At 35.8% G+C, this 24,008-nt stretch overlaps 1 protein-coding gene across 4 annotated transcripts in view; it reads left to right on the top strand.

The window, feature by feature from the left end:
- Nucleotides 1–24,008, top strand: part of CDH8 (cadherin 8) — a 386,150-nt gene that overhangs the window by 305,831 nt on the left and 56,311 nt on the right. For all 4 annotated transcript variants that reach the window (XM_067717873.1, XM_067717872.1, XM_067717875.1 and 1 more), the window contains 2 exons: nt 8,167–8,288; nt 22,113–22,230. In XM_067717873.1, the coding sequence (XP_067573974.1) occupies nt 8,167–8,288; nt 22,113–22,230 (240 nt within the window). The remainder of the gene's footprint in view (nt 1–8,166; nt 8,289–22,112; nt 22,231–24,008) is intronic.

The following is a 24,008-nucleotide window of genomic DNA, read 5'->3' as shown; positions in this document are numbered from 1 at the left end:
CCTAAGTACGTAACGTAACGGAATTCACGTATTTGTACACCAACAGAAATACACAAAATATTTATAGCAGCACTTTTCAGAATAGCATGAAACTGAAACAACCCAAATATCCACCAGTAAGAGAAATAAATAAATAAATAAATGGTGCTATATGTATACAATGAAATTCTTTCCCAAACAGTGGAAAAGAATGAATGACAGCTGCCTACAACCACATTAATGAATTTACAAATACTATATTGAGCTAAAGAAGTCAGATACAAAAGTGTGTACTTTATATTATTTCAGTTTTTATACAGTTCTGAAGAAGGCACACTAATATAGTGTTAAGAAACACAGTAGAGGTTACCTTGAAGGGCATAATGACTGAGAAAGGGGTACATGGGAAGCTTTGGGGATGCTGGTTATATCTTGGCCTGAGTGATAGTTAAATGGGTATGTTCATTTTATAACAATACACTGGAATAAAACCATAAGGTGTATACACTTTATTGTTTTCATGGCTTACTTCTACTACAAAAGTTGATCTCACACAAGAAAATGTAAGGAGTGGCCCAAAAAATTAAAAATATGAAAATTATATTTCTAAAAATAAATTCACTAATAAAAATTCCATGTTAATGGAATCATCAAACCCTTCTTTTGAGGTTATTAATTTATTAGGATATTGTATTGTTTGGGAAGTGATCCATCTTAAAAATATATTTTAAGGTTATGTTTTACGAGTGCTATGCTAAAGAGAGCCTGTGGGGAATAATCAGTTTTGTTTGTTTCTGTGTTTTTTTTTTTTTTCCACTTGTTGATAAAACTGCCCTGGATTAATATTTCAGCTTTACCACTTCTTGGCTTTGAGTAAATATGGGCAAGGTGACAAGCGTCCACATGATTTCTAGGCGCACTGGATGTTCTTTACTCCCTACTCTGATATGTAACTCATATAAATTTCAGTCTTACATAGCCTGAAATCATATTCCCATTTAAGAAAATAATGTCTTCACAGTAACCCAACAAACCTCAAAGAAATAGTACATAACAGATCACACAATACATGCTGGGTAGTTTACAATATTAGTTTTCTTCCCTAATAAAGTGTGTCTGTGAATGTGTGTGCGTGTATTAGGGGCACAAATGTTATTCTAAGCTGGTGTTGAATGAGCATTTAAACTCAATATTACATAAATCTATATTCCTCTGAAAGTGTGAGTCTCCTTTATTAAGATTCTAATATATAAGGGATTTAAACTGAATTGCATTGTAAGAGTAATACCAAGAAATTCAGTTCCAATAATTTTGAATCAATCCTATTTGAAATAATTAGGGAAAAAAACACTGAAGATATAGTAATAGAAGCATAATGCAATTTTTGTTGGCAGAGTAGAATTAGAGATTTTGCAAAGACTTAGATTACCAAAGGGAGCATAAGGAATAATAAACTTATTACGGCATTTTGTTTCCTCGCCTCTTACAGTATGGAGAAAGATGAGATGTATAAAAAGGATTTAAACATGCACTTAGGGCTGCGAAAGGAGGGAGTCAGTATTTTCCAGTCACAAATTCAGCAAGAGTAGTACACAGTAGAAAAGAGAGGTGTACATAAAACAAAACAAAAATGAACACGTAAAAACCATGTATGCATACACACAAAACAAAAAATGTAGACAACTAAAGGAAACAAATTGGTAAGCATACATAAAGAGTTAAAAGTATCTTAGTAAGCACAGTAGTGTATACAGAAGTTGAACTGTAATGTTGTACACATGAAACTTATATGATGTTCTAAGCCAATATTACCTTAATTAAAAAAAATACTTGGAAATCATAAGCCATGAATTAATGGTTTATGTAAATTTAACTCAGAACTCTAGAAGCAGACTAATTGTCAAAGAAAAGGTCTTGGGAAAAAGTTTGGCAAATAATGCATATCTATCAATTTTAAGTTAAAATGTTTAGTATATTAAAATAAAATAAAACTAGTAAGTGCTTAAATTTTTTTAAAAAAGAATTAAAAGTAGGTAACATTGGACTTCCCTGGTGGTGCAGCGGTTAAGAATCCGCCTGCCAATGCAGGGGACACGTGTTCGAGCCCTGGTCCAGGAGGATCCCGAGCCCTGGTCCAGGAGGATCCCACATGCCACGGAGCAACTAAGCCTGTGCACCACAACTACTGAGCCTGCGCTCTAGAGCCCACGAGGCACAACACTGAGCCCGCGTGCCATAACTACTGAAGCCTGTGTGCTTAGAGCCCGTGCCCGCAGCAAGAGAAGCCACTGCAATGAGAAGCCCGTGCACTGCAACGAAGAGAAGCCCCTGCTCACCACAACTAGAGAAAGCCCACACACAGTAACGAAGACCCAACGCAGCCAAAAATAAATAAATGTATTATACAGTAGGTAATATTACATAACATATTAATAAAAAAATGGAAAATGTAATAGCTCCATTCCCATTAGTACTAATTTTTCATTTATAAACTGCCATTAATGTTGCCTTTATTTAGAACATGATTGTTTTAAAGCTTTATATTTAATAAATAAATAGTATCTAAGAGGTTCATAACATCAGTCCTTACTTCAATGGCTCTAAAATATTTTCCCATAGAATTTAACAACCATAAATGTGCCTACCTTATTCTTTAGGACTTCAACTCTTGTGAGCTGGAAAAAGGATACGGAGGGTTCACTGTAGAGAGTCGGAAAAGGTGGAGTGAGGTCTTGCCAAGGATTCCACTACGTCCAGGTTCACTTAAGATGAACGTAATAAATAAAAGACCTACACATTTTCTCCCTATTTAGAGAGCATTTGAAAATGCTGGAGCCAGACAGCATGCATTTTTGTAGTCAGTAGGGAAAACAGACAGGGGTCAGTGAGGACTTAAACTGAAGTCACCATTTAAGAGTCATTTTCTCCAAAGAGTTTAAGGCATTTTCAAATATGTCTAAGTCCACAACTTGCACAGTGAGAGAAAGCATTTCTCTACGTTTCTTGAGAGAGCTACTACTTGGTTAATACAAAAACTATGCCTTACAAGCTTTGTTCATTTGATACCAGAGACACCCTCTGATTAAAGTTCTCATTTAATTCTAAACTAATCTAAATATGACTGAGATTTTAAGGAGTAAAATAGAATGACTTCTCTTTACAGCCTGGCTTGCTGGAATTTTCACAATCATATAATGAAAAATTATTAAAATTATGGTGGTCAACTGCTCCCTTGATGTTGAAATTTCTTGGTATGTATTTGAGGGAGATAATAGATTGTGTTTTAACGGGTGCATCAATACAGTTGCCATGTTAGTGAAAGGGTAACACATAAAAATAATACTGTAAAGAGAAAAACCTACCAAAAATATTCCAGAATATTTTTGTAGAGAATATTGAGTAGAGTTCCCTGTGCTGTACAGTAGGTCCTTATTAGTTATCTATTTTATATAGTAGTGTGTATACGTCAATCCCAATCTCCCAATTTATCCCTTTCCCCCCAGTAACCATAAGATTGGTTTCTACAGCTGTGAGTCTATTTCTATTTTGTAAACAAGTTCATTTGTACCATTTTTTATTAGATTCCACATATAAGTGATATATATTTGTCCAATAAAAACTTTTAAAAAGTCCCAACAGATTTTCTACCCTGGTGTCCACTGGTTAATTATATTCCACCTTGTTTCTATGCTAATCTATGAATTAATAAACCATAACTAATGATTTAGAAATTATCACACCATTTATGGGCAAAATGTACATCAAAAAGTTTTATCTTTAGTCACCAGAGAGCCTAAATTCACGACTGAAATTATTTTCCAAGACCTTCTTTGAAATTCCCATCAGTTTCATTTTAAATTTCCTAAGTTGCTATCTTTTCTGTCAATCATATACTGTTAGAATCTTCCTGTTTTATAAACTTTCAGCATTCCTCTCATCCCTATTCAATTATAAATTCACTATTTTGCATTCCCCCCGTTGACTGTAATTTACTGCTCATGCCTTCCATCCTTCCACTCGCAGAAGGCTCAAGAATTATTTATTGAACCCACCAGTATATCTAAATTTGTCAAATCAATTTTCTCTCTTATAGCCTGAAAAGGAGAGGCTGTTTATTTCAATCGATGCCTGCAAAAACAGCAGCTCGTGGAAACTAGTTAGAAGCAAATTCCCAAGTAACGCAGACTTGGCAGTATTCCATTACCTTTGATTATAAAAGGGCAAAATTAATGGGCAATTCATGAGGCTATGTGACAGAGAGGTGACAGGAAGTCACTACTATTCAAATGGTAGAAGTCAGGAGTTGTTTATAGTAGGTGCCATTTCAGCCTTTTTTCCATCATTATGTGAAAACAGTCAACTTTTGTGGCCAATTGAAATGGGCTTTTCCTTCCAGACCACTTTGTCACATCTCCTGTGTTTAGAAAATTAATCTTTAACGAATGCTAATCAAGTTTCTAATTATAATATCTTTATATTTAATGTCTGTGTATCAGATGAAAGGCAAACATTTTGGGGCCAGTCACAAAGGACATGAATAATTTCCTTAGAAGCTTATCTAATTAATTTTATTGCTCTATAATATCTTTAAATTTTGAACTCCCATCACTTCATTAATTTAGATAAAAGTGAATCTTCAGCATTTAACTATGACACTTGTGTCAAGCACTATAGGGTGCAGTAATTTCAGTTGTGCGCGTTCATCTAATACAGGTAATGAAAACACATTGGGGGATATTTTGGGGATATATGGCACCAGTTTATCGTTTGATTATATTTTATTGTTTTTCTCCTTGATTTAGCAGTTTCAAGAAATAAAGTAAATGTCTGGGACATTCATTTGCTTAAGAAAACAAAATTAAAACAAACCATAACTTCTCTTGTCAGTAAGCTTTATGCTAGCTTTTAAAATTGTAAATCTCATCAAAAAATATTTCAGTGACTCACCAGTGATCATATGATATAGCCCCTATGCTCGTGATCTTCTAACAATATTAAGTGATAGCTCCCAAACCTACATTACTTCTAACAACAGAAAAAAATTAGATGGTATTATTCTAGGGATCTGGGCCCCTGGATAGTTAACCACCACCCTGTCCCAGATCTTACAATAAGAGAAAGCATATATTACTTTAATGTTGAAAGTTATCCCAGAAAGAAGCTCATGGAGATTCTCTAGCCTCTATGCTTGAGTTTTACCACCTGCTGGCCATCTAGAGCTAAGAGATAATTGCAGTTTCTTAAAACTGTGAGATTAAGAAAAGAGAAGAGAGAAGTTAAGAACATGTGCCCTGGCATAATTATCCTTTTGCCAAAATAGAGTAAAATCTGTATATGCATGTTTGCCTGTGGCGTGTGTGTGTGTGTGTGTGTGTGTGTGTGTGTGTGTGCAAGGCATGAGAAAGAGGGAAGACAAAGAATATCATATTTCGTAAACTTGGCCCAATCAACCATTTTCAGTGACTCTAACTCAGTAAGCTCAGCATTTTCTTCACTTCCCCAGGAACAAAATCATGTTTAAAGAGTACGACAGCTTTTTCTTGTACCTGCAGTTTTCGAAGACAATGCATCTATTATTCACTGTTCAAGTCTATGTTGATCATTGTCTCTGAATTCAATGCTTAACGAGACTGAAACATAATAGAAGGCTCCTCTAATCACTTATATACACAAGAGTTGGTCTAAGATGTGGCACGGAAGAAATGAATGTTATGTAACTAACTAATCAATAGTCCTTAGAGTTGAAATACAGAGAATCACAAAATAAAATCAATCAACTAAAGAGACCTTAGGCAAAATCAAAGTATGAGGAAAAATATGGAATTTAAATTGTTCAGTTTCTCAGAGAGGCTTGCAGATTATTAGTGCAATTCTGAGAATATCAGTCGTGGTACAACCCATTAGATTTATCCAGCTTGATTTTTTATATTTGTACTCAAACTTCAAAGAGTGGTCAAACTTGCAATAAAAATTTATAACAAGCCTATAAGCATTCTTGAGGAAATGGCAGTGATTAGTTATCTTACCAGTAAACAAACAACAAGCAAATATACTTTGTTTTAAACTTCATCAATATAGTACTGTGAAAATGACTCATGTTTGGAAGGCCAAAACTACATTTCGGAGTCTTGGAGTTAATTTTTGAGTCATATTGGTAAAGGCATGTAGCCCTGTGCATATCAGTCTCCACATCAGTAATCCACAACATGGGGATCGCATTACCTATTACATAGCTCTTCAGTAAGGACTGAATGAGATGATTCTGTGAAATACCTTGCACTGTACATAGTGCACACTGAATATGCACGGTGCTGATGTTTCCAATTATAAAAGGTGAACTCTAAGATACACTTGACGATGTGCCCAATATGATCTGGACACTTCTAATTCTTCTCATATAATGTGTATAATAGTTCTCTAAATAAGGTGTCAAGGTCTTGAGTTTCAGTGTCCTCAGGAATAAAATGAGCTTCAATAACATGTTCAGAATCATATTGGTAGTGGGAGGCAAAGATGGGGCTCCAAACATTTGTTTCCTGCAAACACTGGATTCCCTTTTTTACTCTTCAGCAGCTGCTATTCAGCTCATGGTCAGACTAGAAAAGAGATGTAAATCTTTAAGGACATAATCAGACCTTATTTCAAATACCTTATAACTCATTTATCTACCTGATTCAAGTAGATAAAGGGTAGAATGTAAGTTTCTTGTCCTCAGAGTCATGTGTTACACTTTTTAAAATTTTCCCTTCCACTGAAACTAGGGAGCTGCATGCCTCCTCTCTGAATGGGAATGAATTATTTCATTAGACATAAGACAGTAAAAGAAAAAGAACATATTAGGTAAAAGAAAAAGGACATTTAAGGCCACTGGTGTGATTTTTGGGAATTGAGATTTTTGTTCCATTACTGAGGTGGTTGGAATTCCAAAGGATAATATTCATCCATCCATAGTTAATCAAATTAGAATATTGGAGAATAGCCATGGTAGTTAAATTCCAATCTTGTAGCATTGCCAGTGGGGTTAACCAACTATAAAATTGTAACATGGCTGTGATTATTTGGCATGTGCTTTAAAACACTTTTATATGTAATGAAAAAAATGAGTATTTGAAGGTTTCAGAGGTCTGAATTTAACCAATTGTCAAAAAGAAGAGTCTGATATATCAAATACAAGTCTGTTTCTTCATACTCAAAAGCCAAAGATTTTTCCCCTCCTAGCTTGCTTATAAATATTCAGTGCCACAGAAACACAAATAAATAATTGGCCATTTTCAATGCATTCTGTGTAATTGACAAGCGATCAAAAGATTATTGCATGGTACAGTCAGAGTCAAATGGTACTGCATTTATTAGAAATGAAAAATCATCATGTGGGCCAAGTCAGCAATGTATTAATGGGCCAGATTTCTGTGCATGCATATTTGTGCGTGTATGCGTGTGTGTGCACGTGTGTGTGTGTGTGTGTGTGTGTGTGTATAATTTTTTAAATTTAAGGACTTAAGGCTTAAGGATTAAGGTCTGTGCTACTGGAATTGACCTGGAAAGATTAAAAGATTATTATCTGTTTACACTGATGAAAATCTTTATGAAAATGACATATTAAAATAACTTGGGCTTATCTTACCCAAAAAGATCCCAAGGTCAATTTTGAATAAAAAATAAAATTCATAAAAGATATGATTCCCTTTCTTTAAGATTATCCCTTTTACCAGTATTAAAGATGCCTTCTCAACAACTGATTTGGTTCTAGCCTTTTTTCAGGTTTTGATGTTCATCTTTAATGTATAGTCAGTCGAACAAGTAACAGTGCAGAAATGGGCTGTCTACCCAAGATAAAGAAAGAGATAAATCTTTGTTGCAATACAGCATTCTTTTCTTTTGTACAATGGGCTTTATCAATAAAATAAAGCTTTCTTCATCAAGGAAACCTCTTTTCATTTATTCAGAGATGGTCTTTATCAAGCTAAGCTCCAGCAAATGGTGTTTGGAATAATAATTTATACTTTTTTTTAAGCAGCCAAGCACTTGCTATTTTTCCTTGCTGAATGGTCAGATTCCATAATCACCATGTTGAAAACACCCTAATTAAGGAAGTTGAAACAGACACACAAGCTTTCAAGAAGAAAGTTGAATTGCACATTAAAATGCAATATCCTCAATGCTGATGTTATTTTTTCCTTCCCATAGGGAACCACAGTCAGATATCCCGAGTACCTGTTGCTATTAAAGTGCTGGATGTCAATGACAACGCCCCTGAATTCGCATCCGAATATGAGGCATTTTTATGTGAAAATGGAAAACCCGGCCAAGTAAATATCTCCATGTTGTTAATGCTGAATATGTTTGTATACAACTGTCTCATATTTGATTAACCTGCATTATAGTGTGCACTTGCATCATTCACGATCTGCAAAGTCATAGGCAAGAAACATCCAAACGGGAACAGAGAGGGAGTATTCTTCTTTCAGAGATGTTCATTCTCTTCCTACTTATGACCAAATTGGCTCCTGAAACGGAATGACCTGCTGTGCCATGAACCCCGAGCCAAAAAACTATCTTAAAATATCTCGGGGTGTGGATGGTCACAGGGGAGGTCTTAGAGTGATGGGGCCAACATTTTAACCTTCAAATGACGGAAAGTGAGGGAAAAGCCCATGGGACGGCATGTTTGTTTCACATCAAATGTAGAAATAACACATGACATTGGAACCCTAGGAAGACCAACTGCAGGAAGTGAATTTTTAAACCTGTAAAGGTGTAGCTGCACTTAGCTAGACAGAATGTGAACGACATGTTTTAGACATGCAAGTGAAGCATCTGATAATTGTGTATCGATGTGTATCGATGGAACTTTTTCCTTTTAAACTGTCTTATGTAGCTTAGATAGGACAATGCAGACACAGAGAGAGAGACGGGGAGAGAGGAAGGAAGGAAGGAAGGGGGGAGGGAGGAAGGAGGGAGAGAGTTAAGAAAGAAGAACGAAAACAAAACCTGCTATACTCTGAATGTCAAAATGGAAATAGTCTATGTAAAGTTCTAAAAAACACAAATGTAATAGACTTATTTTAACAAGGTGCCAAAGTACTGTATGTTTAAGAAATTTATCGTTTTTCAACTTCCTAATTTATTTCTGGATGGTGACATTTTAATTTAAATAAACAGCAGCTGACAGCATGACACTGGAGTTGTTAATCCAACTATTCTTGTGCCTCACGTGGGTGTTAGGAATTCAACTTACTATTTGCCGAGCAGTTTACCTGACAAGAGTCAGATTTCTTCCACCTAAGAAAGGAATAGAACTGTGGCTCTATACTTTTATTTAACTCTTACAAAAGATCAAGTTGCTACTCTCCTATGAAACAGTGGGCATTTTCCCCTAGACTACTCTCCTGTATCTGAAGGATTGGCATTGTTTCCATCTACAAAAAAAAGATACACATACATGTGCACACATACAGAGTAAAAGCTAAAATTCTAATAATAAAATTGAGTAATTTTAAACACGTAGACATCATAAATGTCACTATAATCAAAACATTCACCTTCAGCAGTCATATGCCAAAGGTGACCTCTTTTTAAAAATAATATTCTAACATTAGTTTCAATGTTTCTTAATTTCATCATGTCAAATTGCCCTCTATCGGTCTTATCTTTTGAGTGTTTTTATTTGTGATCCTTTGAGGATGGAGTGTATATATACTTGGCAGCAAATATCATTTAGCTAAGTTGGTGAATGCAGTTGGTGGAGAGAGTCTGATCAAAATATATGCAGGTCAGTTTCAAGGATATGGTTGTGTGGGCCAGATTGTTGCTGGGGTAATGTAGCCAATCACAGAGTTATAAGCCAGACATTTTTGATCATAGAGAAACTGTCAAATGCTTTAGAATTTAAGTAAAACTCCACTGTTCATGCAAAACTCATCACACAAGTTCAGAGAGTCAATGGCATTGATATTTCAAAAATTACACATTGGCTTCACTTGTGATATTGACATGCATGCCTTTGGACCTCCTGGAATCTGGAGGTTTACCCTGTGGATTTTGACTGTTTCCAAGGTTTTAATGATTCCTCAGCAGTTTTTATCCTCCGAAAAAAATGCACTGTTTCATCCCCTCTCCTATGCAAGATCAAAATAAAAAAAAAAAGTTGATTCTTTGTTTTATGATTTTTGCAAATCAACATGAATGACTCATTCTGTGAAAAAATGTTTATGTTGTGTGTGTCCACTGCACTATCTTATCCTCAAATGAATCTATTTAGGCATGTTTATTAGAGTTCATATTTACATGAAGATAATCAGATCTTTGTCTGTTCAGCATAATTTTTGGACATATGGCTGACTGGTTGATACACACGCAGTTGTTCAAATAGCTCCTGAATTCCTTGAATCCTTTGTGCTAGTCAGAACTCATGTTTGATTCATTATATCATTCCTAAGTCACTTTTAATAGCTCAAGTATCTCATTTTTATATTTAACATTTTCCCAAATTCATTTTTGTTATCCACACTAAATAGCGTTCACTTATATAAGTTCAACATAGATACACTTTCAATCATGTCTCATAATACCATACAAATGGCTGACTCACTTTGAAATCAGAATATTCATTATCACATTCATGCAAAACAAATGTCAAAGACTGAATTAGCACTAAATTCATAGTCATCTCAATATTTTTCAACAATTAATGTCTGCTTTATAACAGCCTCAGAGAAAGGAGTGCAGGTGGCTGTGAAATGTCTAGTTTGCCTGGAAGATATGGATTTAAGGCTAAACTCGAGGGGGTCAGCTTCCTGGGAGATGATGCAGCTGAAAATCATTAGCAATAATCAAGCACAAGCCGTTAAAAAAACTCAATCCGTAAAAAATCTTCTGGATTGAGTGAGGCTTTGTAAAGAGTTCTTTAAAACATCTCACAAAATGAAAACCAGTATCAACATGAACGTAGAGAATTCTACTGCACTTGACTCTTTTCCGCTGGACTCATTTAAACAAAGAGTCCAAAAAAAAAAAGAAAAGAAAAGAAAAAGAAAGAAGGGAGGCCACCTTCCTCTAAGATAGATCTCTAGTTCATGGTACATCTGTGTTAAATTGGCATAGCTTTACTCTGAAAGTAGAACTGGAAGTCCTGTCTCTTCCTCCCACCTTCCCACAATTCTGAAGTAAAAGATGACATTTTCTTGAATTGGTTCCCTTAAGAGAGTAACAACCACCCATGACAAAGAGAGTTCATAGTCAATATTATAAAAACTCAACGGGAATCCCTTTTGATTAGAATCCTTTTAAATAATCCCTCCACTTCAGAATTAGATGCTGATGTGGTATTTTCTGATGGCTAGTTACTCTTATTTAAAACAATTTTCCCCCAATAGTTACAGGTAATTTATCTTAAGTTAAAAGTTATAAGGTGACGTATACCTTTAGTCTCCAATTCAATAATGCCATGATAGAGTCATCTACAAATTACTTGGCCCTCAGTTTAACAGGATGAATAAAAAGATTCTCTCCACTTGCTCCTCTTTAATGGCCACAGCAGAAATGAGCGTATGGGTTGAGGATTTCAAAATTAGAAGGCAAGCTATCTGAAAGTTCATGTGTCTAATAGGATGATAGGTTTTGATGAGACAGTAGATATTTGTCAAACACAAACTGTATGCCAAGACTTGGCTGGTACTGGGAATTTAGTGGCAGACAAACATCAGTCTTTTTCCCTCATAGAGTTTTCCCTCTGGTAGGCACTTGAGAAAATTAGATGTGGTAGAATTGCAAGAAAATACCTCAAATCCTCTGGGCAGAAAGGAGGTTGAAGAGATGAGAGGAAATGGAACTATCTTAATGAAAAGACCGCTTAGTATAGGACACATTCCACAAGAGATAGGAAACATCTATCAAGTGCTGAAAAGCAGTCAGCTGGGGATAAACCAGGTTCTGTCTGAAGAGAATGGTACTCTGGTGGGATGGGTGGAGGACCAGGTAACAGCTCCTTCAGGAGAAACCAGTATCTTCCTTCACTATGATAACACCATACTCAAAACCAAACATGAAAGAGAAATAGAGAACATCAGTGATCAGTGTTGGACAGAGGGCCTTCCATAACTCTGTCCTACATCTTGTCTCCTCAGTAGGGTCTTTCTAAGATTTCAGGTGCTTACCTCTTGCTTACCATACATACAGAATTAGGGTAATGTGCTCCAGATGGTTCACTGACACAGGGAGTGAACTGAAAATATTGTGTTTCCAGGGGTGACTCAAGGCCTCTTGTTTAGTCTCAGAGAATATTTATTGTTTGAGAATTAGTTAGCAACCGACCTCTTCAGCTATTTTTCCTTTAGGAAGGAGCTTCCCCTGTTACTATAAATAAATCTAGTGGAGTATAATTTGAGCTTCATCACCATCTGTAGAAGTCGAGATGTTCTACTTAGCATCAAGTTAATTACGTCGGGTTAAAAACATACCTTGGTTTATCTCTTTTAATCCCTTCTATCTCTGACCAATACTGCAGCAATATAAAGTTTGCTTATCCTGGGAATATCACAGGTCAAAAAAGATAATAGCCCATACTTATAGATACATATCTAGCCAATGCTTGTCATGTAGTAATGGATATCCACAAAATTTTAGAATGATTCTGATTTAGCAGTGACAAATATTTCAATAATTAGTTTCTCAGATATTACCATGGAAACACTTGTTTTATTCACAGACACAGAGTGCACAAATGAAAAATCATTTATTTATTGAACAGTATTTATTGTGTATCTACAAGACGCTAAGTATTGTAATATGACCTGGGGAGACAATGTGAAAAGAACAAAAAAAGTGTTCTCTCCAATGGAACTGAATGAGGAAGACGGATAATAAAAAAACATAGAATGAGTCAATAATATAAATTTTGAAAACTGAGTTGAAGAAAACTACACAGTATAGACAGAAGAGAACAAAGAAAAAGCAGAGATCTACTTTACGTAGTGTTGTAAAGAAAGTTACTTTTTAAAGGGATATCATTTAGGCTGAAACTGAACAAAAATGAGAAAGGGTAGTCATACAAGAAGTGGAAACAAGAGCCTTCTAGCCAACAGAATAAGCTTGTGCAAAGACCCTGAAGGGAGAAAAACGTTGGTTTATTTGAAAAATTGAAGACATCTGTGGCTGAGTATACTAAGAGTAATAAGCAAATGTAATATGAGTGTAATAAGCAAGAATGAAATTGGACAAAAAGAGTATTATGTTTGAATAAAATCCATATACACACATGCAGACGCGTGCACCTGCAATTAAACAGGAAGAGCATGTAGAAGGTTGTAATTGCAAAAGATAATGGTAGCCTGGCCTAAGGTGCTGGCAGTGGAGGTGGAGAGAGGTGACTGGGGAGGCTGCATGCTTCCATGAATGAAATAATACGTACAGACATCTAACATGCAATCAACATCACCGTTCTGGGAGTTTGGTGTTGCAATGACATTTTACAGATATGGGGGCTGAGGCTGATAAAAGAGTAAGGGTCTTAACTAAGGCCATGAAAAGTAGGAAAGATGGGCTTCAAAGTCTATTCTTGGAGGTGCCCCAGTCCCTGTACTTTCTAGGATTTCACAATGCTTCCCAAGGAGCAGACTTTGAAATGCCATTGCCTGTGTGACACACTTTTTAGAAAAATAGTAATGAGAATAAGATTCTGATCAAGAGTGAGCACTTTTCAAAAGAAAAAAAAAAAAAAAACAAACTCCTGTGATCAATAACACACTCTATTCAAAAGCGTTCCACATAATAAGAAAAGTAGAATTATCCCTTGATAAATAGCAGCAATAAACGAGTTTGCTACCATATTTATATGTATTTTTAGTTTCTGTTGGTCTTTTTCTAACAAATGTGAAACAATGAAATGAAATTATGGCATTTTATAACACTCATGAAACAATAAATATAGGAGACTTAATTTTAACTTTCCTGCCGGAGGGCATCTTTCAGGATCTATCTGCATACACAAGAGAGAGACAGGATTGATTTTAGAACAGATGAAATTGATGGCCTCAACAAAATGCATAAAATATGATTTTCATTTTACTTTAGGTGAAGTAAGGGGAAGGCAGATTAGTGGAATGTATAAAACAATATTTGAAGAATTCACATGTAAAAAAGCATTTCAAGAGAATCATTAATAGAAGTATAACTTTTAGAGTGCAATTTTGACAGGGGGAAAAGCTAAAAGAAAAAGGCAAAAAAGTTTAAAAAAACTCAGAATTTTTGAAGGTTTGAAGGTTTGAAACTAGCACAATCTAAGTCTGAGTCACAGCTCTGCCATTTACTAGTTTTGTGACCTTGGGTCTTAACTGCTGTTAGTTTAAACTCTCACATTTTAGAAATATCTAGCTCAATATCAAGTGCTCAATAAATAATTGTAATTATTAGTAGTATATATTTTAACTAGTTTCATAGTTTCAAAAGCAAAATATTTTACTAGTATTGTCTTTGTTGTTTTTATTGCTGTTATTGTTATATATTTATGATCCTTGATTTGGAGCAAAACACTATAAACAATGCCTAAATGGGTCAATATAAAAGAGGACAGTCTATTTCCCTGTATTGGAATAACTCTTCCTCTGATAATTTCCAAGTGTATTTGTCAAGAGTGAAGAAAGGGCCTTGTACTTCATTCCTCCCCATATGAATTTGTGGGCTAATATAATTATTTTTTTTTAAGTACAGCAGAATCAACTTACAGGAACACATACAATCTAAATCTTTTTTGAAGTCATGTTTGCAGCCTCTCTATGCTTTGACTGAACCTCTTGTGTGATTCCAAATCCACATGCTTTATTCTGGCTCTTCGCCTAAATATTAGGATTGATGATCCACAGAAGAAACAATGGTATAAAGGATTGTTTACAAATCTTGGGTCGTTACTGACTGATGTTCTCTCTTCATTTTATTTTCAACCTACAAGTTAGTAAATAAGAATTTAGATGGAAGCGTGGTATGCACATGTGTATGCTTGTTTTTATTTGTTCATGGAAGCCATGGTGATGAGCACGTCTTTTTCAAGAAAGTAAAAATGACACTAGCTATGAGGAGGTTTTAGTCATATTAGGCTTTGTGTTAGTGACATAAATTGGGTAAGATCTGGTACCGAGAGAAGCTGATGTATTGTTGGAAGGGCAGAGATGCAAATGGAATTAGTGCTATAACCACCAAGCTATGTAGAGACAACACCTTCAAAAGGAGATTACAGAGGTCTCCGGGCCTTTAAGACTTATATTCTAGAGGGTAGCGTGTCTTAAAGTGACAGCCTGAGAAACACTTTTAGGGTATAGCATGTCAGTATACGGTATGGTGTGTGGTGTGTCTGGGTGTGTGTGTGCGCATGTTTTTCCCAATAAGATTGGGAACCACTGTATTAACCGAAATTAAAGAACATTATCTTCTACTGGTTTTGTTTCACTGTAAGATCCCCTTGCATTTATAAATACATATGAATCCCCAAAGGGCTAGAACCAAATGGTCTTGGGCATTTACCAAACATAGCTGATTATAAAATCTTTTGAATTTCCTTCAGAGAAAACTATACAACTAGTGGCAAATGGAAGCCAGCTGGAAAAATCTTGCTTAAGAAGAATAAACAATAGGATGCATTTTCAGCCTAGGAAGTAATGTTTATGGTATTAATGAGGCATCAGGAAATATTCCTGTGAAGTTGTGTAGTGGAAGATGGAGAGGAGGTAAGACTAAAAAGGCAGTTGAGACTTCTAAATTGTGTTAAAAACTGTGGACTTTACTAATGAGGTTTTCAAAGCACAGCAAGTGATGGAGTAATTTTTCAAAAATATTGATCATTTCAGAGATGCACAAAATACAGATGAAATATGCAGAGACAAGCAAAAGAAAATAAGAAACAGGAGAAACTGGAAAATTCAAACTTTGTGTAAATACATCCTTTAAGAGTCCTTGCTTTGTATCGTTTTACCTTAACTTAGTTACAGTAAAGGGAAAGGGACTGTAAAAGAACGAAACTGAGGAAAATGTCAGAAGTTCTGTGGTGGATTAATGAAGGCACAGGCCCCAGATGTCTACCGAGAGGACTGAGGACTTCACTTAGTGTTTAAAAGAAACATATACAATCTAATCTACATTTTCCTGTTGTGTTTTCTATAGGTCAGACCTCTAAGATACATGCTCTAAGTAGCCGCCTAATACTTTTTAAAGACAAAGACATATTCATGCAAAGAAACGTGACATGGGACAACACTTTGGGGAGGAAAAGAAAAATCTTGATAGAAACTGGATTGCCTTACAAATTATAAAAAAAGTATCCAGGAACTGTCCATTAAATGGATATGAGCAGTGCTCAATTTGAACTATGTTACACAGTTTTGAAATAACTGAGGATAATTGGGTCATGTGGGTTTTCATATAGTTTCCTCAAATTCCTGTATGTCCTCCTTTTTCAATGTTATCATTGGTATAACTTGATTTCTCTTGTAGACAAAATTTGTATTTGCAAAGACCGCTCTTTCAGGGGATGGCTCTTAGCCTATTTTGTTTTGTTCCCTTCAGTTATGGACACCATTGATAATCTGATAAAAGCTCTGGACTTTTCCTTCATATATGTGCATATATAAATAATTTCATACAATTTTACTTTCATGTATCATCTTTTCCTTCCTCAAGTTGAAGACTACTGCTCTAAGAAATAGAAGCTAGTATTTCAGGAACGTTTACATTGGTAACCAGAAATAAACTATCAATAATAGGCAAAAGAATGAATAGAAAACCAAATGTTAACATTGGTAACCAGAAATAAACTATCAATAATAGGCAAAAGAATGAATAGAAAACCAAAAATTATGCTGTACTGCCTTTGATGTCTCCTCACTCACTCTCTTTCTACCACCTTCGAAATCAAAAGGGAACCTTAATATCCATAAAGCAAAGTACCTGAATGTCAAGAATGGATAAGTTCATCTTTATGCACTCTCCAAAATATTGGAAGTCTAAGCCCCAATTTAACTAAGTACACATGCGGAAGATATGAATGCCAACAAGATTTTGAGGCAGTCTGACATGCGGAGCAGGAAGATGTAGGGAGTTTGTTACCTAATTTACTTGGGATCAGATGTTACAATGTCTTTGATGCACTAGCGTTCTGATAAATCTCTTCATACCTACCTCTCAAAGTTACATAAGAATTAGTAGTGATGCTAAAACATGCCTGACATGATTATTTATTCATCCATTCATTTATTCATTTAGACAATACTTATTAAAAAGCTACTATGTGCCAGACACTGTTCTAAAAGCAGTGAGGGGGGGGGGAACCCAACTCATCATCTAAGAACAAATCAATGAACAATAACTACAGGAACTCACAGGGGATATTCTAATAGATTCCAAGAGAGTTTTAAGGTTGTCAACAGATCAGATAATCAGAAATGTGTTTGTTTGTTGGCTGCTTGCCTTTTGAAAAGTTAATAATGACAGTGAAACCTACTACTATTAACTTCTTTTGAGTTACTATAAAAATCTAAAATAATGTTTAATAAACTATATTAATTAAAGCGACCTGAGGTTTAGCATTGTTGATAAACAATGAATAATTTTTTAAAAAAGAGTCAGAATTACGATATGGCCGACAGTTCTAAAAAAAAATTTCTTTTCAGTTTTACGCTTAGGAAGGTCATTTGATTTCAAATCAGTACTCTCAAGAAATAGATCAGAGTCTGCTCCCATGGAAATTCAAGTATGGCCTTGAAATTCATTTCCTTATGCCCGATCTCAGATATGCTTTGTTTTTCTGATAGAGAAGTATATTAGCTTTTACCTTCCCTTGAAATTAATCCACAATAAATTATCAAGCGTTAGATTTTTCAACTGCGTCCTAACTTTATTGCTAGAAAGGAAAATATTTAAGCTAAATGCTGTATATTTACTAGTAAAAATCTATGACCTCTTCAGAAATTTTGATATCATTTTCATGAAATAGTTGTCCAATTACTTAAAAATCAGCTGATGTCCAAGTAGCTCACAGTGGGAAATGCATGCAGTTTTCATTTGCCATCAACTCAGTGTACCTATAAAATCTGCTTGTGTGGAGGTGCACTTCCTTGAATCAATCTGTTCTTTTTCTCCTGTTGTTTAAAGCCAAATGTGTTCAGATGTCATTACATCAATGAAAATTTCAGCCTTTTAAATGTGGGTAACTTAATGCATTTTAATAGCATAAAGTCCTTCAGGTGATCTACCAGGCATCTACTCTCAGAGAAAATGATCAGACAGTGGCCACTGCATTAAAATAAAATGACGTGTCAAAAATGGTTTAAACCAAAGTCTTAACCATAGCTAGTTCATAGGATATTTGGAAGTTAATTTAAAGATTCACCATTTCATCACTTTTTTCCCAACACATCATGCACTGATTTTGATGTAAACTTGACAGTACAAACTCTTTTAATGAACAGTAATAAGAGACCTATGGACACCAATCTTCTCCCTTGACTCAAAAGAGTGGATCCCAGACTTAAGCATGCATCAGAATCACCTACAAGACTTTAAAATGCAGATTTCTAGGCCCTGTCCCAAGATTTTTTGGTTCAGCAAGCTCAGAAATTGCATGTCTAACAGATTTCCTGACTTAAATAAATGGTGGAAAAAATATTTATTGCAGATGTAATATTTAGACCAAACTTCTGAGATGTGGTATGACAGGTAATTATACTCATTTACTTCAGGTAAGCTAAATTATTGTCTCTTTTGTTTTGGTTGTGAGAGCGTAACATGTAGATTCACTCGCCAGCACGTATGAGTCTTTTTCATGCAGATGACTTAGAAATGGTATTGCTTGTAGGAGCTCTATCCATTAAATACACGTTAAGAATGCTCTTAGTTATGAATGATTCCCACCCCAGAATACAAGACATCCTCTTTCTTTTTTTAGCGATGTTGAGCATCTTTTCATGTGTTTTTTAAAAATATCTTTATCGGAGTATAATTGCTTTACAATAGTTTGTTAGTTTCTGCTTTATAACAAAGTGAATCAGCTATACATATGTCCCCATATCTCTTCCCTCTTGCGTCTCCCTCCCTCCCACCCTCCCTATCCCACCCCTCTAGGTGGTCACAAAGCACCGAGCTGATCTCCCTGTGCTATGCGGCTGCTTCCCACTAGCTATCTATTTTACGTTTGGTAGTGTATATATGTCCATGCCGCTCTCTCGCTTTGTCACAGCTTACCCTTCCCCCTCCCCCATCCTCAAGTCCATTCTCTAGTAGGTCTGTGTCTTTATTCCCGTCTTGCCCCCAGGTTCTTCATGTCCTTTTTTTCCCCTTAGATTCCATATATATGTGTTAGCATACGGTATTTGTTTTTCTCTTTCCAACTTACTTCACTCTGTATGACAGTCTCTAGGTCCATCCACCTCACTACAAATAACTCAGTTTTGTTCCTTTTTATGGCTGAGTAATATTCCATTGTATATATGTGCCACATCTTCTTTATCCATTCATCTGTCGATGGACACTTAGGTTGCTTCCATGTCCTGGCTATTGTAAATAGAGCTGCAATGAACATTTTGGTACATGACCCTTTTGAATTATGGTTTTCTCAGGGTATATGCCCAGTAGTGGGATTGCTGGGTCATATAGTAGTTCTATTTTTAGTTTTTTAAGGAACCTCCACACCGGTCAGAATGGCCATCATCAAAAAGTCTACAAACAATAAATGCTGGAGAGGGTGTGGAGAAAAGGGAACCCTCTTGCACTGTTGGTGGGAATGTAAATTGATACAGCCACTGTGGAGACATCCTTTCTTTGTTTGCTCTTTTTCTTCACATGCGCTCACACACTTCAGGAATGATTTCTTCAACAGGTGCACTTGGGAATAGAAGTTTTTTTTTTTTTTTTTTGCGGTACGCGGGCGTCTCACTGCTGTGGCCTCTCCCGCTGCGGAGCACAGGCTCCGGACGCGCAGGCTCAGTGGCCGTGGCTCACGGGCCCAGCCTCTCCGCGGCATGTAGGATCCTCCCGGACCGGGGCACGGACCCACGTCCCCTGCATCGGCAGGCGGACTCTCAACCACTGTGCCACCAGGGAAGCCCTAGAAGTCTTTTTGAAACAAAATTGGGTAAAGGGAGAAGACGATGCTACATGTGCTCACAAGGAACTTTCCCCCCTTTGTTCTTCATAACTGCCTAAAAGAAGGCTCAAGTCAAATTATTCTGTTAAATATTTGTACATGTAGGTTGTCTATAAAAGAGTCATCTGTGTTTCAGTTTTTCCCCTTGTACTTTAATTCTTTCTTCTTTATAAAACTAGAAGCCCAAGGAATCTCTCTGCACCTAAATGTCAAGGCAAATATGCTAGCTGTTTAGATATAGTAAATATAATTGCTTTCCCACCTAATCTGATGGAAGCGAGGCCCGTTTGTGTAACATCTAAGTTGTTAGTTACACTTATCAATGTGCTATGTCATGAATAAATGGTAGTGACCTTAAGAAAAAATAATAAATAATAATGATGATGACTAATACTCATTGAACAGTTACTAGGAACCAGACACTGTATTAACAGATTGACATGAATTTACATAAAGAATTAAAACGACCCTAAGAGAAAAGTATTCTTTTATTTAAAATTTAGAAATACTGAGTTTCAAAGAGTTAAGTAAATCCCTCCATTTCATGCAATGAGTAAAGGATAAGGCTATGACTTCTGTCAAGGCAGCTCAGAGTCCATCAACTTAATGACTATCTCACTGTCTCCACCATGAGTTATATTTTGTGCTATTTTTTGTTATATTGTTACTCAAGCTAAGTACAGTTATAAGACATTTCACAAGGTCTTTAACAGGAGTAAAACACCTACAAAGTAGGAATATGTTCCATTTACAAAAATGGAGAAATAGAAAATGAGAGAAGTTATTTCATTTATGCCCCAAATAACCTTGATGCACTGCTTATCGTATACCATGTGGGTGATAACAATGCAAAACTTCACAGCTATTGAAAATGTTCTTAAATTGTGGTGATATCTTATTTAGGTGATAAGTTACAAGGCAATGATGTCTCTTTCTCACAAAGAAGTGATCCATTTTTTTCTCTTTAATGACACTGACAAAGTTCAGTGGCACATAATTGTTTAAACTGACACAACATTAGGCATCATAATTCTCTAAATTTCACAAACCTGAGAGTACTTCCCTGTTAATTTTTTATGGTAAATCTGATTATACCCTTGACTATCATGCTTCATAGGCATTTTTTTTTTGGTAGAAATTATGTTGTAACTATTTACAGTAGTAGTTTAAGCTATAATTTTTACTACATTAGCTGTTGCCCAGTGTTTCATATGGAAGTTATTAATATCACAGACTCATAAATATGAATTATTAAGCTAATTCTCTGACATCCCAAGGAACAACTTAGCACTAAGTTAATGCAGCTTTGCAACTGAAATAAGCACATTCAACTGGCACCAATTCTGAGTATGTGTATCTATCCAAACAGTTCTCTGCACGGTGGTAATTCTTCTAATCCCTATAATTTATTCATCTCAGGATACACTCCAAAGCATTGTTTGCATGTGTTATCCACTAGCTTTAAAAACAGTATTCATTATTGGGAGGGAAGAGATGCAACTCTTCAGAAAGGTTTGTGGCAGTGATGTTTGTGCCGAGGAACATTCTATTTGCAAACACTTGTAACCTAATGAGTAAAATGAAAGAGGAGTTGTGAGGATTCAAGATTTAAGTACTTTACCTCCAACATCCTCCCAAGAGCCACACTACAATCACTGTAACAATCCCAGATTTCATTCTTGAAGCCTGTACATACTCAAAGTGGAAAGAAGCCTGTAACTGCCCAGTGGAATTTTCAAATACCCTTAAATTTGCCATTTCAAGCCACAGATACCAAATGGACACAAAAGTAGTGACCCTAATTTTCATCAGTTTATCAAAGCTAGGTTTTAAAGTGATGAATGTTTCTCCTTATTCTTGGTGTGAACCATCCATAACAACTTAGAAAACTGAAAAATATTCCTTGGACCAAAGTATCACTCTACTAAAGGAATGTCACTCAGCTTTTAAAGGCAGTGCAAGCCCTCTGATGTCATCAGAAGTGCTGACGTCAAGTTTTATGTTACAGGTCATTCAAACAGTGAGTGCCACGGACAAAGATGAGCCCAAAAACGGACATTATTTCTTATACAGCCTTCTTCCAGAAATGGTCAACAATCCGAATTTTACCATCAAGAAAAATGAAGGTAAATACATTAGCATTGTGAAACAGGGTAGAATATACATTGGAAAATAGGATGTGATTTCATAATATGACTGAAAATATCGAGTAAAATAATTTTTCTTCACTATGAGCAGTTGAAACTTAGCTTATCAGCCTAAAGGCATGGTAATTACATCACTTCCTCTTTCCAATATTGAAACAATAGATAAGGGAATTGTGAATGTGCAAGTTAATTTTATCCCGGGGAATACCTCAATCACCTTACTTTAAAAAAAAAACGGACAGTAAGATTTAACCCCTGTGAAAGTTCCAGTGATTTCACTGAGATATCTGATGTTATCCAAGTACATTATACCGAGATATCTGATAGAGGAGGGGCTGGCTTATACTTGGCAGTTGTTAAGTTTTAATTGAATGTTTACCAAGTCTTTAGGGAAAGCCTATTCTAATTTCATCTGGTTTGTGGGTACACATTAGAGGTATTTGTCTTAAGCCTGTACCAACTTTGACAATAGCAATTAGATCAGAAAATCCTTCTTGAAGGACACTCCTTATCAGTATTATTTTGGAGCTAATATGAACTGATTTTCTTGTTAAGTCTTTTACTCACAGAAAATATTTAATCCATTTCATTATTTCTTGAGAACCAAGCTCGGGTTAACCATTTCCCTTAACTCTTGTCTATTACATATGAAGGTCATAGATCATTTAAAAAAAGTCTATCTCATCTGTGCGTTTTTCTTTACTAAGCTGCTGTACATTTAACAAGGATTTTTAGCTGTCTGTTTTGGCTCAGAAGTATTTAAGCCTTAGTTTCAGCTGTTTTAGAATGATTAGCAGAATAAATGTATCATCTGGGGCTGTCTTCTGGCTTTACTATAGGCAAGTGTTTAGATTTATGAATGGTCTATATAAAAACTATGCTCAATCTGAAGAGTAAAATTTGGCTCATGACATTTGGTTCATTTTCTCTGTTCTGTTTCAAGGAGGTAGTGAGTTTTGGTAAAACTTCCTTTATGAAGTGAAATAACATTTTCTGGCTCTTGTTAAATATATTCTGGCCTTACCCTTTAACAAAATGCTACTTAGTTCTTTGGGGATGCATCACAGAAAAGGAAATGAGAAAGCTATGATATAGATATTACTCATTCAGCTGGCTTCCACTATTATAAACCTTAAGGAAATGAAATCTTGATCTTTCTCCTCAATAGAGGAGTTACAAGTGTTAGCCTCCCTGAATTAGGAGCTCTAATCCAAGTACATTGTCTTTGTTTTTTGGATAACGCCGCCAACATTTCTTTTTTTTGTGGAAGCCCCGTGACCACGCCTAAGATGAGAGCCCCCTCGGCAATTCCAAACTGAGCTGAAAGTCTGTGCAGAAGTGTGAGCCATGCTTACTTTGATTGTGAGCTCATAGGTACTAGTCATTATTTTTGCATATCAAATGCCCTACATTTAAAGATTCTCTGGGAAGAAGTGTTTTCCCATCCCAAAGGTCTGAGCTCCTTGGCGCTTTCTGTGCATTCTGCAATTTCAAGATGTGCCCATTACAGGTATGGCCCGTCCAAGACACGGCGTAAACATATGCTGGATGAATGAGAGGTAGTTACTGGGTGCCTGTGAAAGTGTAGTTTTGTACTATATTTATTATGCCCTAAACCCTTGAAAGAGGATATTTTAGTCCTACAGTGGATGAATTTCAAGTGTTTTCTCTACTTTTTAGAATTAGTACGAAGTAAAAGTTTGTACACCTAGGAAAACTCCTCGTGCTGCAACCCACATTTCAATAAACCCCGTAGT

Source organism: Pseudorca crassidens, chromosome 20, assembly GCF_039906515.1.
Source record: "Pseudorca crassidens isolate mPseCra1 chromosome 20, mPseCra1.hap1, whole genome shotgun sequence".
Taxonomy (NCBI): domain Eukaryota; kingdom Metazoa; phylum Chordata; class Mammalia; order Artiodactyla; family Delphinidae; genus Pseudorca; species Pseudorca crassidens.
The sequence above is the reverse complement of the archived record's forward strand: the minus strand, read 5'-3'. Positions and strand labels throughout refer to the sequence as shown.